The sequence below is a fragment of the Carlito syrichta genome, unplaced genomic scaffold (assembly GCF_000164805.1).
Source record: "Carlito syrichta isolate Samal-C Ts95f unplaced genomic scaffold, Tarsius_syrichta-2.0.1 Scaffold308200, whole genome shotgun sequence".
Taxonomy (NCBI): Eukaryota; Metazoa; Chordata; class Mammalia; order Primates; family Tarsiidae; genus Carlito; species Carlito syrichta.
The window spans coordinates 148,148-165,147 of record NW_007252296.1 but is presented as its reverse complement, the minus strand read 5'-3'; the positions used below and the strand labels follow the sequence as shown (position 1 = coordinate 165,147).

Sequence of the window (17,000 nt, the reverse complement as noted above, 5' to 3'; positions counted from 1 at the left end):
CAGCAGGTCGAGACTGTGGTGGCCGGGAGCGGCCACTGCACTCCAGTCTGGGCGACAGAGTGAGACTCCGACTCAAAAAATATATAAATAAATAAACAAATAAATAAATAAATAAATAAAACTGGAGTCAATTAAAATAGAGAGGAAGTAATGGACTGTAGACCAGTCAGAGGCTTCCAGGCACAGCTAGTTGGGGCACCTAAAAAGAGAAATCAGTGAGGTGAAAGAAGAAAAGAAAGCTCCTGGCTTCATATATAATTTTCAAAATGCACACAGTCAAGGATATATTAAAGTATCATGATTGAAATCCAACTTCCATTTGTTATATCCACCACATTCTCTAATAGAATACGTTTCAGAATGTTCCACTGGAACATTCTTCTGGCAAATGAGATTGAACGAATTTACCCTGCAGTGTGGCTGTATAAATTACACAGTGACTGTAGGTTCAAAATTTCCGTGAAAAAATAAGTTTTATGCTAAAAACTCCTGGAGATTTTGCCTTCCTTTCCCAATGCGTGCTTGTTTTAATGTAAAATTAATTTTAAGCGATTTTCTAAAATCTCTCTCCTTATGATCTAAAGTGATTCTCAATGAAATGTTCAATATTTAGCTTATAACTTCATAAACCTTCAGGTGCTCAGTCTTATTCTCCCTGTAGTAAGAATCATTTAGAAAAGGAAAAACACCTAATTTATCTTGGACATTTTCAGGCTTCAACTACTCATTCTATAGATACAATATAGCAAAAGGAGCAGAAGTTTCTGAGGCAGAAATAGCTAACTTCTGAACTCAAGTCTTCTATTTACTAGCTTTACTATCTTGGGCAAGTGACTTAGACTTTCTAAAGCACAAAATATACATTAGTAGAATGAGTGTTATGGTATCACTTCACAGCACTCTTGTGAGTTTCAAAAAAACATGAAGGTGTGGTATTACAGATGTGGCAAATAGTACGTATGCAAAATACTTAGGATGATTTTCATGTTTTAGTGTTCTATTCCTTGTTTACTTTTTCTTTAGTTAAATTATAGGTCTCAACAAAATTATAGTACATTATTGGATGCACGAGAAAGTGCAAAGCTTAGCTCAAATGTGCTCTTTTCACTTAGTTTGGCTCCCCTGTAAGAGTGGAAGTTATGAGGGGATGATGTCACTCCATAGTCAATTTCTAAGACCAGAATATATAGATGGTGCAGGGGAAGCACTTAGAATCTTTAGGCTATTTCGCTCTTTTCTTATTTTTGTTTTTGTTTTCTTTTTTGGGCTACTTTTAATTAAATATTCTTTTTGTTTTTCCTCCTTTTCATCTTTGACATCTACCTTGTCTTTTCGTTGTGGGTGATATTTTATGTCATGAAAACAGTAACTTTTCTCTAAAACCCCATCTTTAATGGCTTTCTTCTCAAGAGCATGAAAATTATTTTGTAAAACATACAAAATCTTAAATACCCTTGGGGTCATGTGACCCTGTGGCTTTCTGTCTTCAATTCCTTCCACAAGTAATAGTTTCTTTATTAAGTAAACTTAGTGAACATTTTATATTACTCAGCAGTTTCATGCATTCACTTACATATTATCTTCTTCCTTGTCAACCCAAATAACAAAATTGAAGGACAGTAAAGTGAGACAATCATCTTTCCACATCATTGTCAGTATGAAATGAAATATGGTAACAAAATGTTCAAAAAGACAGATAGGTTGATTGGTAAGTATCATAAACAAAGTGGAAAAAATCAAAGAAAAACAAAATTGAGAAAGGGACAGAAATGCATTTGTGAAAATGTTTAGGTGGCTTCTGACTCTTCAAAGTCGTGTTGGTCTTTTAACCTGAATATACAAAGGGATCACTACAGTGTTTCAGTAGGAAGTAAAGAGTACAGGGATAATTTAGCATGGCTTTCTGGGTACATAAAGGTCAAGCCATGGACATATTTGTTGCTCACAAAGTCAAGATGTTTCCCTATGACTAAAAATCTCTAGACACAAGAAACACCAAAAGTATTATAAACACCAAAACAGAGTGCAAAACTAGGGATTCGAAACTTATTGGGTACTGCTGTAGATCAGCTCCTAGAAAAATAAGGCAACCCATTGTAGTGTAAGTAGCTTTCATAGATAATTGTTTTCTTAAGTAAAGATTTGAAAAGTATTGTATAGCAAAAAAGCTTATTGTCAAATAATATACATACAGGAAATTAAATGTCTTAAGTGTACCACTCAGTGAATCCTCAAAAACTGAACACACTCATATTACCAGTACCCACATAGAAAATAGAATATGATCAGCACCTTATGTGAGCCCTCACACCTCCTTCTGTATAGAGGCTATCCTCAAGAATGGCAGCTAAAATGATTAGTGGCAACATACATTAGTTTTCCCCTGAAAGGAGCTTCCCACAAACAGAAAAATAATGCTTATTTAGTATTTCATTTTAGGATACTAATGACTGAAAGACAACAGATTTATGCAGAGAGAATATAGAAAGAAAAAAGTCACATCAATAAAATATGTTTTACAAAGCACGGCCCAGAGGTATAATGCCAAGAATAAGAATGTTTACTGGGTATCCAAAATGCCTTGGTTCAAATCCCAGCTCTGTCATATTCCAGCTGTGTGATCTTGGGCAAGCAACGTAACCTCTCTGTGTCCTACTATTTTCATCTATTAAAAGAATATGTATTATCACCTATGTTGTGGCTGTGAAGATTTAAATGAACCCAGAATTGCACTTTGTTTGTAAGATATACTCCATAAGTGTTACTTATTATGCATTTATTCCAATATTTAAACCAAATAATTCATATTTTCCACAATTCTTCTTGTAATATTGGCTTAAAAAGTAATAGAAGGGACCAACTTCAATGTAATAGTATGAAAATTAAATGGTTCAATAAATGCAAGGCGTTCAGCATGGTTCCTAGCATAGGAAATACTCAATAAACCTGGATTTTATTCCCTTTCTTGTTAAATATCATCACCTGGAGGTGGAGAGTGCTACTTTTTCTTGAGAGTACCAAGGTCCTAGCAGGACTTGGGTAATTTGAGGAGAGTTTTATATGGGGCTGTTTACAAAGATTAAGTCAGAGTTTAATAAAACCACTGGAACTGGTAATAGAGAAGTGCTATCATTACTTGTAGACCCATAAGAATGAAGAGAAGAAGAATGGTTACTGGTCCCTGGACAAAGAGAAAACTGGGAGGACCATATTGGATGGTGAATACAGTCAGCCTCCTTAAATATATATGCCCTGAACTTTCATTTCTGCCTTTCTCTGATCTTCTGTCCCGGCTTCCATTGGTCAAATCCAACAGGACACCAGAGTGCAAGGGCATCTGCTGGTATAGTCCACAGAGATCAGGCTTCAAGGAAAAGAAAGTAAGAGAGTAGGTCCAGAGGGATAAACCAAATACATTCAACAGCCCAGACATGGAAACAAATGTCCTTTGAGTCAAGAGATCAATGTCAGGGATACCCATGCCAGGAAATAAGTGAAGGCCTGAAGTGTTCTTCCCCAGGCCTCTTACATCTCTGGTAATGTCATTGCAAAGAGCTGAATGTATCATTGGAGCATGTCTTCTTTAATAGAGGTACCAAAATACAGCAATGTTTCATGGCCTTAACAGATAAAAAATTAGCATGTAATTATTTATTATCTTTTAGCATCAAATACTTTGAGACTTCTTTTTACCAGGATCAGCACTAAAATCTGGCAACAAAGATAATCAAGAAAAAGCCAAAAGCTAATAAGTGCTCCAGAGTTAAGTTAGATAATATAATAGCTTTATAGTCTCCCCAGATATAAAGTCACTTAGCAGTATCTTTTATAAATCATAATCACTAGGACCCATTGTGTATGTTATACTATTAAGTGCACAAGAAATGATTCAACCAGATTGCATATTAGTCCTTTCAACAGGAACCACACAATAGTTAATGGAAATCAAGTCATTATCTGTAAATGGTCTGTTATGAACCCCAAAGTAAATTATGCTTAACCAAAAGTCAGCATGATTCATTGTCTGATCAGGTCTATCTTCAACACATTTTGTAATAAAACTGAATCCTTAACCTAGGAATGAATTTTCTTAGCTGTAAATTAGATAGGTCAGTAGTAATTCATTTTGCCATGTATTCTAAAACAAAAATTAGTAAAATTATGATAAATGTGTTTCTATCCTAATTTTTTTTTTTTTTTTTTGAGTTGGAGTCTCACTCTGTCGCCCAGACTGGAGTGCAGTGGCCGCTCCCGGCCACCGCAGCCTCGACCTGCTGGGCTCCGACGATCCTTCTGCCTCAGCCTTCCAAGTAGCCGGAATTACAGGCATGCGCTACCATGCCCGGCTGATTTTTTTTTATTTATTGTAGAGATGAGGTCTCGCTGCCCAGGCGGGTCTCGAACCTGTGGGCTCAGGCAATCCACTCACCTCAGCCTCCCAAAGGTGCGGGATTACAGGCTGAGCCACCGAGCCCGGCTTCTTTTTGTTATATTCTTAAAATAATTCACAAATATTATTTTAAAATTTGTGGAAGGATTACAGTCAATGTTTGCATCTAATTATCTTATATGGTTTTAAATATCCCCTATAAATTTAAAATTCTGAAAGTCAAATTCTGTTTTTCTATTGAATCACATAGATACTTGATTTATATTTATATTTGAGATAGCCAGTAATGGAAATGAAGGTTAGTTATCTATTTCAGTGGTTGCTTTTGTGACAGAAACAGCATGGTCTAAGACTGGCAAGACAAAGCACTTTGTTGCAAAACATGCAAATAACACTCTGATTCTTCAAAAAGAAAAAATATATATACTGTGACACAATGGACAGGCTCACTAGAGAAATGTCAACTATCAGTAATTGGGACCAGGTAATATTCAGACAGGAAGTGATATTCAGGCTTGTTCAGATCCAGGAGAAGGAGACATTATGATCCAAGAGCATCCAAAGATGCCTTTAATTCATAAACATAAAATTTATTTATAAATATAAACATTCTTATAATTTCTCTATTACACTACAGTGCAACTGTGTGTGGACAATGTATATGATAGGACACAGCCTCTTCCTAATTGTTGTCTTCCCTTACTCACTACAAAGTCAGCCTTGGTTTATTCATTCTCTCCTCTCCCATGCCAATGATGAGAATCTGCCTATTGGTGGTGTCAAATAAAAAAAAAAAAAAATGAAGACACAGAAAGGACAAAAGTCACTTAAGATAGAATATTTTAAAAAGAACTTCTGTCCTTACTATACCTCTATTTATAATAGATTGAACTACATGAAATTTCCAATTCTGAAGTCAAATATTGTCCAATGTTGGCAATTTCATTTGAATCAACTTAATGTATTTCAGAATGATAGGTGTAATAAACAGCACGTGCTTAGTTTATGTCAGCCACAATTCTGTGTACTTTGCCTGGGTAGTTTTAGCTATTTTTCACAATAATCAATTAAAATTATTCCTATTTTATGTGGTAAATATACATGAGGGAGTATTACACAGCCATAAAGAAAAAAGGAATCATGGACTTCACAGCAAATTGGATGGAGTTTGAGACCATCATATTTAGTATCTATCACAAAAACAAAGAACTGAATACCGCATGTTCTCACTCATAAGTGGAACCTGAACATTAATCACATTAACACAAGGGAGGGATTGGCAGTTGCTGGGCACTACTAGGGAAGGGAGGGAGGGAGGTTGAAGCGAGAGGAGCACATGACAACATAACGAGTAACTGGTCCTATACTGGGGGAGTGAAGGCCAGTTAGAAGCCCAATGCTCACCTGTATGCAGCCTACTTATGTAATTAATCCTTACTTGTACCCTCATCTCTATAATAAAATAAAATTTAATATAAAATAATTCTCATTTTAGAGATGACAAAACGGAGGCACAGAGAATACAAGCAACTTGACTAAGGTCACACAGTGCTAGATACAAATGTGTACTTAGGCAGGCAGTCTACATATCTCTTAATCGTTGTCTGCTTTGTAACTGTTTTTTAAACTGGGATTTTTTTTACTATAATGCCATTCAGTACCGGGGTAGATGAATTTTACTTGTGACTGACTTTTCACAATCTCTTTCAATAAAGTATCGATAACTTATTTTTTTCTTTCCCTTGTTTCTGAAGGTCAAATATAGTTATATAACCTACAAATAAAATTGCTCCTAATTATAGGTTGAATTTATAATGGAAAGATAATAATACAGTGATAGCTCTCTATATATATTCATTGGGAAAATTCAAGGTCCTAAAATCCTATTGCTATATCACTTGACATTAGGAGTTTTATTAACTTCTAAAAACTCCGGTATGCCCAGCATATTCAATAACTAAAGTAAATACTGTTCTAATTCACCCTATCAAATTTTTAAATGCAGGATTCACTTAATGTGAATTAAGTTCACAACATTAATTAATTTAAAACAGGAAAGCAATCTCCTCCAAGAAAAACCTAGTATATAGAAATCAAAATATAAAAAAGTAATGATTAAAGTTGGTGAAAATTGAATTAGGTAGTAACAAACAGAAGAAAAAGTTTAACTAGTGCATTTAGTACAACCAATTCTTGAGTGATGCACTCAAATATACCAGTTGCTTACTTGAAAGTCTTCCATGAGAGTTTCAGTTTGGTTATACAATAAAGAATGCAGCATCTGGGGGAGGGTGCAAATAAGCTTTTATTTAAATTACAGTTCTAGTTTTCACCAGCTGATAAATTACTTAGCACATTGCTTATTTTCCTTATGTGTCAAAGGAGGGAAATAGCTAAATTACTCAACTAAATTTAATCAATATTTTTTACATGTTTCATATTGTCCTGGGTAAATGTGAAGATAAAAGATAAAAAAAGATATTGTCACTGTTTTCAGAGCTTTTGTCACAGTGTAACAATGAAGTATGCATTTAAGCAAATATAAGTATAACATTGTGTTGTGGTGTTGTAACCACGGTGCTGGCACAAATAAAAGAGATATCAGCTTCACTGGAGAGAATAACAGAGTGGAAATCCCTGAGCTGAAATTACAAGATTAAATAGAAAATCAACAGGTAGAAGTAAAAAGGGAAAAAGAATGACAAGCAGAGGGAAATTTAGATTCTAAGGATCAGACAAAAATGTATGCACTATTCAAGGAACTGTGATAAGCCAGTTTTTGGAAAATAGGATACGTAAAAGGATGGGAGATGATGAGACGAGAGGGTTGAGAGGTCACATCACAGAGTACTGATTTGATTTACCACCTAAAGGAGTTTAGGCAAATGTCTGATGGTCTTTTGTTTTTGAGTTTTTAAACATCACGTCTAATTTTGAGAAATTTTGACCATATGTTTTACACTAATATTTAGACTGATGTTTAGATGTAGTTAGCATTTTTAATGAAAGATCAACATTGGCATTATTTACAAGCTATTCTTGTTTGGAGATCTTACTTTGCAAGGGAGCCACGTTGTCTAGGAATAGCTGCTCTAAATGTAGATAAACTGCAAAATTGGGTCAAATATTTCTTCCTTTCTTGAATCCATGTCTTTTGCAATGTGGCATTTCTGCTCCTCTCATGAAGAGGTGGTGTCTATTTCCCTCCTTTTGAAATCTGGGTTGGCCTTTGACTTGCTTGGACCGATAGAATGCTGTTAAAGTGATGGCATTCTTCTTCCAAATATAGTCCTCAAAAGGGCTTGAACATTTTGCTCTTTCGTTTTCACCATAACAACATGCCTAGTCCAGACTGGTGGAGGATGAGACATGTACAGCATAGCTTTCTTGTCACAGGTGAGGTCATCTCAGATCAGCAGACAGGCAGACATGTGGCAGAGCTCAGCTAAGATCAGCAAAGCCACCCAGTCAACCTCCAACTAATTAGAGACACAGGAGTCTTTTCAGCAGCAAGCTAAGAACTGTCTTGCCAACCTTCATATGTGAAATAATATTGTGGTTGTTTTAACCTACTGAGTTTCAGGGTAGCTTGTTATACAGAAATAGCTGTACATGAATGTTTGATTTTACACAGGAGAAAGATTTCTGAAAATTAAACTGCATTTTGGAGATGGATAATTTTTTTACAATACATCATTTTTTAAAAAATCCTTGTAATTTTTATGCAAAACCAATTTAATATTAAAAAAATTTGCTGAAATTGAGTATGTGCAAAAAGTCACGGTATCTAGAGATATGACTCAACAAGCGTTCTGGAAAAGAGCACAGTCAATATGCTCTACACAGCTTCTCCAATGTCATCTTGTAAAAACAAAGAATTAACAAAGTCTTAGTATTTTTAATGTAATCTTTATAAAAAATAAATACAATAGTGTGAACCCTAACATATTTCTAAAGATGCCTTTAGTAAAATTTGGGTTTAACTCTTCTGTTGTAGCTATATATTGTAAGTTTTACAAAGATTATATTTCTTGCCCAACGTGTTCATTTGAAATTTACTTGAATAAATTAAAAAATGGTGGACTTTTTTCTCATTTGCTAGATTTTTACCCTGTTGTCATTTTAAATTAAAATTTCTGTTTATCTTATTTTCTTCAATATAAACTATAATTTCCAGTGGTTTATTACGCAGAGATTTCCAAAACAAAAATAGTAAATCAAAAACAATTTTCTGTAAACTAAAACTGTCACATTCAGTTAACGTTTCTAGAAAAATGAATTTATAAATAAATTAAGCTGACTAACAGTTAAAGGGAAAAAGTCAGATTTGACATTTTCCCTTACAAAGCTTAAGAGAAAAATTTTAAATTGTCCTGTAAATTAATTATAAAATTTTAATAAACACCTGTCATTTTAAACAAACGGAAAAATTGCTTTTATAGCTCTTTAAATACATTTTTTCCAGGATTTTCTTTTGTTATATGACTTAATTTTAAAAGTGTCTAATTCAGTAATTCATATTTATGAGCAACAAACATTTGCTAATTGTAAACATTGCTGCACAAAATGCTTTGTTTCAAGAAAACAGCCACTTTCCAATAATACCATGTTCAAAAAGGAAATTGAAATAACCTTGGTTTAAAAATATAATGATTATCAAGTTGAAAAAGGAAAATTCTATCAAACATTTATCAACTTTTTTTAAAAGATTGGAGCTCACTCACCTGACTGAATGATTTACCTCTATGACACTAAATCTAAATATTACTGAGAATATATTAACAATCATTAAACTTTGGCTGTAATATGTGGGAATTAATCAGTACCTTACAACTACATTAAAATGTAAAGCAGTATTGAATTTACTTGGCTTTAAAAATGGTTTCTTCTGATTTTATTTTTTAGTTTCATTTTTGAGTTGGAGTCTCCTCTGCAGCCCAGGCTGGAGTGCAGTGGCATGCTCACAGCCACCACAGCCTTGACCTGCTGGACTCAGATGAAACTTCTGCCTCAGCCTTCCAAGTGACTAGAACTACAGGCGTGTGCTGCCATGTCTGGCTTATTTATTTATTTTTAATTTATTGTAGAGACAAGGTCTCACCAAGTTGCCCACGCTGGTCTGGAACCCCTTAGCTTAGGAAATCCTCTCACCTTGGCCTCCCAAAGTCCTGGGATTAAAGACTTAAGTCACCTCGCCTGGCCATTTTTTTCTGATTTTAAAACAAGTAAATGTGTACTTTATGAAAAATATAGAATATCTAGTCTATATAGAAAAATAGTCATAATCTCACCACTCAACTAGTGTCAGTATGTTGGTGTGTTTTTAAACAGCTTTTCTTCGGTTGCTATGTTACCAAATTTTTGCAAACAAATTATATTAAATTTTTACTTTTTCTCTTCCTCCTTACTTTGATTCTTCTTATTCTCCTCCTTGACTCCCCATCCTCTTTCATCAAAGTTCCTTTCTTGACTGTTTATTAATTAACCCATGGTGTTTTAAGTATTTTATGAGTAGTATCCAACTTACTCTGCTTGATAGTAGGAGGAATTAGTGTGGAAGATATAGTTTTCGTCCTTTTAGATTTTAGAGATGAGGGAATTAAGACTGAGTTCTTAAGCAAATTTGCCAATGCATTTAAACTCAAATTAAAACACATTTTCTCTGACTCTGTAGATTGTCATCTTCATCCCTATCCCACTCCTTCATTTTTTTGTTTGTTGAAATTCATATGATGAATACTTCTCTACATAATTAAACAAAATATTTAAAATTTATTTTGAAAAATGCATAATGGTATAGCCTATATGCTTATTCTATTTAAAAAATGATCTTCTGTTAGCATCCTCTCAGGTATGGTCCTGTTAAGGGTTTACTATCGTGTGTTTACCTTAGCCTGTACTATTGGGGCTCGAAGCTAACATTTGTCCATGTCTATATCAAAGAGGATGGACTATATGGCTCCCAAAATCCAGCCTTGAGAGTTTACAATTCAGGGTCATTCTTCTAGGTATTAAGCAGCAAGTAGCACTCGGAATAATTCTGATGTTCTCATTTTATGTAATATATTCAACATGGTATGATAGCTTTAAGAACAAATATGGGACTTCTGGCAAGATGGCAATGGGGCAACCTGGTATGTGAAACTCTCTGCAAAGGAGAACTGCAGTGGGTCTCTGACTCTCGCCCCGGGGGGCTGTGGACCCCCAAATCGCAACCTGCTCTTCATACGGAGTTCGGCCGTTGCCACTGCTGGGGCATCGCAGTGGACTGGACAGCCACTGCAGCGCAGACGCCGCTGCCACAGCCGCCACAGCCGCTGCCGGTAGCACATCGCACCACCTGGGCTGGAGGCGATCCACGACTTCAGTCCTTGAAGCCCCTTCAGGGAAGATTTAATGGGATTGCTGCCACCTCTCCTGCGACCAAGATGTGTTGCCCACCATGAGTCTCCTGCCTGTGCCCTGAGGCAGGCATTCATCTCCAGTCTTGCCAGTTCCTGTCTGGCCCCACCCACTCTGGGGTGAGCAGCTGAGATAGCACCACCTGCTGGTGATTCAAGGTAACAACACCGAAATGGGAGAAACAAGCTTGAATCAGACATAGGCCAGAGTGTGAACAGTGATCTGAACTGTCCTTCACAGCAGACCAGGGGCAACTGACCCTAACTGCAAACTAATTGACCAGCTTGAAAAGAAAGCTAGAAATCAGAACTGAAAGGACATTGGACTTAAATGAAAAGTCTCAGAGTGTGCTTCATTGATTCTGTTAGTTTAATGATTTAATTCTATTCCTTCTGTTTGTTCCTTTCTTTTTTCCCTCTCTTCCTTTTCTTCTCTCTGTAAACGATATCTTTGTATAGAGGAACAGCACACCAATAAGGTGGTTGGTTAGCTTGTATGTTAGCATCAATATATGTTTTATTTTTTATTTTTTTGTATGGGAGTTGGTTGGTCAGTAGCTGTGGTCTATTGTTTTTATCTGTTCCAGTATAGGTCTCTCTCTCCATTTGTTGGCACACGTTTGTTTCCCCCCTTACTCCTCTATCTCCCCACCCCCCTTCTTCAACCCACTGTCTGCTGCATTCTCTTCCCTCTGCTAACCACATTTTATTTCAGGGAGTAAACCTACAGTCCCATTGCACGGACAGATTCCAAGGCAGTGGGAAGTGGGTTCCAGATTATCCACACATCTGTCAGCGAATACCAGGACCTGCAGATAGATTTTGAATCACAGCTTCCCCCTTAAGTAAATCTCAAAACTACAAAAAGGACCACCCCCAACCTACAGTGCAACTCCAAAATTGAACAAAGTAGGAGGGCATACATAAAGAATAGGAGATTGAACAAACAGAATTAAAACCAATTCCTTTACTCCTGAATAACAGAATTAAGGAAGACGGTGATGTGGAGGGAAGGAAAAAGTAGGAAGGGGGGAAACACCGCACAAATGAAGAAAAACCAAAAGAAGAATATAGGTCTCACACAGACCCCTGGGAGATCAGACACTGAGAAAACAGATTCTGGAACACAAACAATGAAGAGCCCCCAGAATGACTGGTCACATGCAACAAACCCAGACATCAAGACATTAATGGAGAGAATTAAAAAAATTGAGGAGAGACAAGAGGAAAATAGGAAGGAGCTGATGTCAGAAATAACAGCAGTAAAGAATACTGTGATGGAAATGAATAACAGACTAATAAGCATGGAAAGCAGAATTAGCCAGGCAGAAGAAAGAATCTCAGAGCTCGAAGACCAAAACACAGAACTAACACAAACTGTCAAAAGCATAGAAAAGAAGCTCAAAAAGACAGAAAAAAACCTGCAAGAGATGAATGATCACTTCAAGAGACCAAACCTAAGAATAATTTGGCCTCCTGAGGCAGAGAGAGAAACAGAAGCCACACTGGAACAAACATTTCATGAAATCATTCAAGAAAACTTCCCTCATCTCATTAAGGATGAAAAAATTCAAACACAAGAGATTCAGAGAACCCCTGCAAGACAACAAATGAGAAGACCAACTTCCAGACACATAATAATTCGCCTAAACAAAGTAGCTATAAAAGAAAAAATCCTAAAGGCAGCAAGAGAAAAAGGCCTGACTACCTACCAGGGAAGACCAATTAGAATAGCAGCAGATTTATCCACAGAAACCCTTCAGGCTAGGAGAGCCTGGAGCCCTATCTTCAAAGTTCTAAAAGATAAACAATTTCAACCAAGAATAACCTACACAGCCAAACTAAGCTTCATTAGTGAGGAAGAATTGAAATCTTTTCCAGATATCCAATCCCTAACAACCTACGCTGCCACCAGACCACCTCTACAAGAAACACTTAAGAAAGTATTGAACACAGAAGAAAAAGAAAAAAGAACAACAGCATTCTTCACAAGAGTACAGGCGAAAGATTAAAAACACACATGAGCCAACGCCAGAACCCAAAGAAAGACAACAAACAAATAGGAAAAACTCTATAAGAACCTTATGAGAGGGATCAACTCTTGCATTTCAATTATTAGCCTAAATGTGAATGAACTAAATGCACCACTGAAAAGACATAGAATGGCAAAATGGATAAAATATCATCAGGCAACAATCTATTGCCTTCAAGAGACTCACCTCACTAGAAAGGACACCCACAGACTCAAAGTAAGAAGATGGGAAACAAACTTTCAGGTGACGAGAATACAAAAGAAAGGAGGAGTAGTGATGTTAATTTCAGACAAAATACCCTTCAACCTACTAAAAATCAAAAAAGATACAGAAGACCACTACATAATGATAAAAGGCTCGATCCATCAACAAGAAATATCTATCCTAAACATATATGCACCCAACATAGGTGCGCCAACTTTCATAAAGCAACTTCTAGGAAAACTAAAGAAAGATATTGACTCTAACACCATCATAACTGGGAACTTTAATACCCCACTCACAACCCTAGACAGATCATCAGGACAAAAAATGAGTAAGGAGATCCGGAACCTCAATGTGACTTTGGACCAAATGGACTTAATTGATACCTACAGAACATTCCATCCAGAGACCACAGAATATACATTCTACTCATCACCGCATGGAATGTATTCTAAGATCGACCACATAATTGGCCATAAATCAAGCATAAACAAATTTAAAAGTACCAAAATTCTACCATGCACCTTCTTGGACAACAGTGGAATAAAAATAAACATTGACACCAAGAAAGTCCCCCCAAAACCCACAAAGACATGGACACTAAACAGCATGATGCTAAACAACTCCTGGGTCAATGATGAAATCAAAACAGAGATCAAAAGATACCTGGAAACAAATGAAAATGAAGAAACATCTTACCAAAATCTCTGGGATGCCTTGAAAGCTGTAGTAAGAGGGGACTTTATATTCCTACAAACACACATGAAGAAAATGGAAGGAACACAAATTAACAACCTAACAAGCCACCTAAAGAAGCTGGAAAAGCAAGACCACAAAAACCCTAATTTCAACAGAAGAATCCAGATCACCAAAATAAAAGCCCAAATCCATGACATAGAAGACAAAAAGATAATACAAAAAATCAATGAAACAAAAAGCTGGTTCTTCGAAAGGATAAACAAGATCGATGGTCCCCTAGCTAGACTGACCAAGAAAAAATGAGGAACAAAATCAAATAAGCACAATCAGAAACACAAAAGATGAAGTCACATCTGACTCTGAAGAAATACAAAAGATCATTAGAGACTACTACGTACACTTGTATGGAAACAAACTTGAAAACCATAAGGAAATGGAGGACTTTCTGACATCACACAACCTACCTAGGTTGGAACAAGAAGAAATTGAGACCCTAAATAGACCAATAACAATCAAGGAAATCAACTACATAATAAGAAAACTTCCTACAAAAAAAAAAAGCCCTGGTCCAGATGGCTTTTCAGCAGACTTCTACAAGACATTTAAGGAGGAGCTGATTCCAATCCTACTGAAGGTATTCCAGGTGATTGAAAAAGATGGAACTCTCCCCAAATCACTTTACAAAGCCAACATCACATTGATACCCAAGCCTGGTAAAGATCCAACAAAGAAAGAGAACGACAGGTCAATATCTTTGATGAACATAGATGCTAAAATTCTCAACAAGATCCTAGCAAACCGGATTCAGCAATACATCTCAAAAATCATCCATCATGACCAAGTAGGCTTCATTCCTGGGATGCAAGGCTAGTTCAACATTCGTAAAACCATAAATGTAATTAAATACATCAACAGATGTCAAAACAAAAACCACATGATTATATCATTAGATGCAGAAAAAGCTTTTGATACAATCCAGCACCCCTTCTTGATAAAAACCCTTGAACATCTAGGCATATGGGGAACATACCTCAAAATAGTAAAAGGCATCTACGAGAAACCCACAGCCAGCATACTCCTAAATGGACAAAAACTGGAACCATTTCCCCTGAAAACTGGAACAAGACAAATATGCCCACTCTCACCCCTCCTGTTCAATATAGTATTGGAAGTCCTGGCTCAAGCAATCAGAGAAGAGGAGGCAATCAGGGGTATCCAAATAGGAAAAGAGGAGGTCAAGTTATCTCTCTTTGCAGATGATATGATTGTGTACCTTGAAAACTCAAGAGAATCTGTCAAAAACCCCCTTACACTGATAAAGGCCTTTGGCAAAGTCTCAGGACACAAAATAAATGTACAAAAGACAATGACATTTCTCTACACCAATAATAAACAAACAGAAACCCAAATAAAAAACAAAATTCCATTCACAATCATCACCAAAAAAATGAAATACCTTGGCATCTTCCTAACCAGAGATGTGAAAGACCTTTACAATGAAAATTACAAAACACTGCTCAAAGAAATCAAAGATGACACAAACAAGTGGAAAAATATCCCATGCTCATGGATTGGAAGAATCAACATTGTGAAGATGTCCATCTTACCTAAGGCAATCTACAAATTCAATGCAATACCCATCAAATTACCAGCAATATTCTTCTCAGACCTAGAAAAGACAACACAGGAATTCATATGGAAACTCAAATGTCCAAGAATAGCCAGAACAATCCTCAGCAAAAAAAACAAAGCAGGTGGTATCACGTTACCAGACACCAAACTTTACTATAAAGCTACAATCATCAAAACAGCTTGGTATTGGTATAGGAATAGGCATATAGATCAATGGAATAGAATTGAGATTCCAGAAGCAAAACCTCAATTTCTCAACCAACTCATCTTCAACAAGGCCTCCACCACCTACCACTGGGGAGAGGAGAACCTATTCAGTAAATGGTGCTGGGAAAACTGGCTGACCACATGCAGAAGATTGAAACAGGACCCCTATCTATCCCCATGCACAAAGGTTAGCTCCAAATGGATCAGAGACCTAAATGTAAAACCTCAAACCATAAGAACCTTAGAAAATGAAGGAAATACCCTCATGGAAATCGGAACTGGCATCCAATTCCTGAACAAAACCCAAAACCCACAGGTCATAAGAGAGAAGATAGACAAGTGGGACCTTATTAAACTGACAAGCTTCTGCAAGGCCAAAGAAACCATCAAGAGAGCAGGGAGACAGCCTACAGACTGGGAAAAATTATTTGCCAACACCAGGTCTGACAAATGCTTAACATCCTGGATCTACAAGGAACTAAAATGTGCTGAAAAGAAAAAAACAAACAACCCCATTATAAAATGGGCAAAAGATATGAACAGACACTTCAAAAAAGAGGACATCCAAACAGCCAATAGACACATGAAGAAATGTTCAACCTCACTAATCATCAGGGAGATGCAAATCAAAACCACACTGAGATACCACCTAACTGTAGTCAGAATGGCAATTATCAACAACTCAAAAAATAACAGCTGCTGGAGAGGGTGTGGTGAAAAGGGAACACTTCTACACTGTTGGTGGGAGTGTAAACTAGTGCAACCTCTGTGGAAAGCAGTGTGGCGATTCCTAAAAGCTCTAAATATCAACCTCCCATATGACCCTGCAATCCCCCTACTGGGAATATACCCTGAAGAACTCAAATCACTCTATAAAAAAGATACCTGCACACGTATGTTTATCGCAGCGTTGTTCACAATAGCAAGAACCTGGAAACAACCATGCTGCCCATCAAAAGAGGACTGGATTTAAAAATGTGGTACATATACACGATGGAATACTACACAACCATAAAAAAGAACAAAATTATGAATTTTGCAGCAACCTGGATGGAACTAGAGTCTATAATACTGAGTTACCTCTCACAGAAACAAAGATCCGAGTATCACATGTTCTCACTCATATAATGGACCTTGAACATCCAATGTAATACTATAAGGAAATGACTGACGGTACTGGGGAACTATGGGGGGCGAAGGGGGATGGGAATAACAGTAGCAAATATCTGTCTGGGGATGGGGAAACACCTCTTATCAAAAGGGTGCCTGAATGAAACAATTTTACACCTAACCCTTAACTGTACCCCACAAAACCATAATAAAAAACATTGATTAAAAAAAAGAACAAATATATAGGTGCTAATTTATTAGAATTATATTATTTGATGTTTATGTTTATCAACCTCTGTTAATTCTGTCCATTTCCTATTTTAT

The 17,000-nt window shown here is 36.5% G+C and overlaps 1 protein-coding gene across 1 annotated transcript in view; it reads right to left on the bottom strand.

Moving 5' to 3' along the window:
- LOC103267680 (dystrophin-like) overlaps positions 1-10,722 on the bottom strand; it is a gene marked incomplete at its 3' end in the record, with an annotated part of 59,921 nt that extends 49,199 nt beyond the window's left edge. Inside the window, exon 1 of the mRNA XM_021716143.1 lies at positions 10,620-10,722. Within this exon, the coding sequence (XP_021571818.1) occupies positions 10,620-10,722 (103 nt within the window). The remainder of the gene's footprint in view (positions 1-10,619) is intronic.
- Between the last annotated feature and the right edge of the window lie 6,278 nt (positions 10,723-17,000).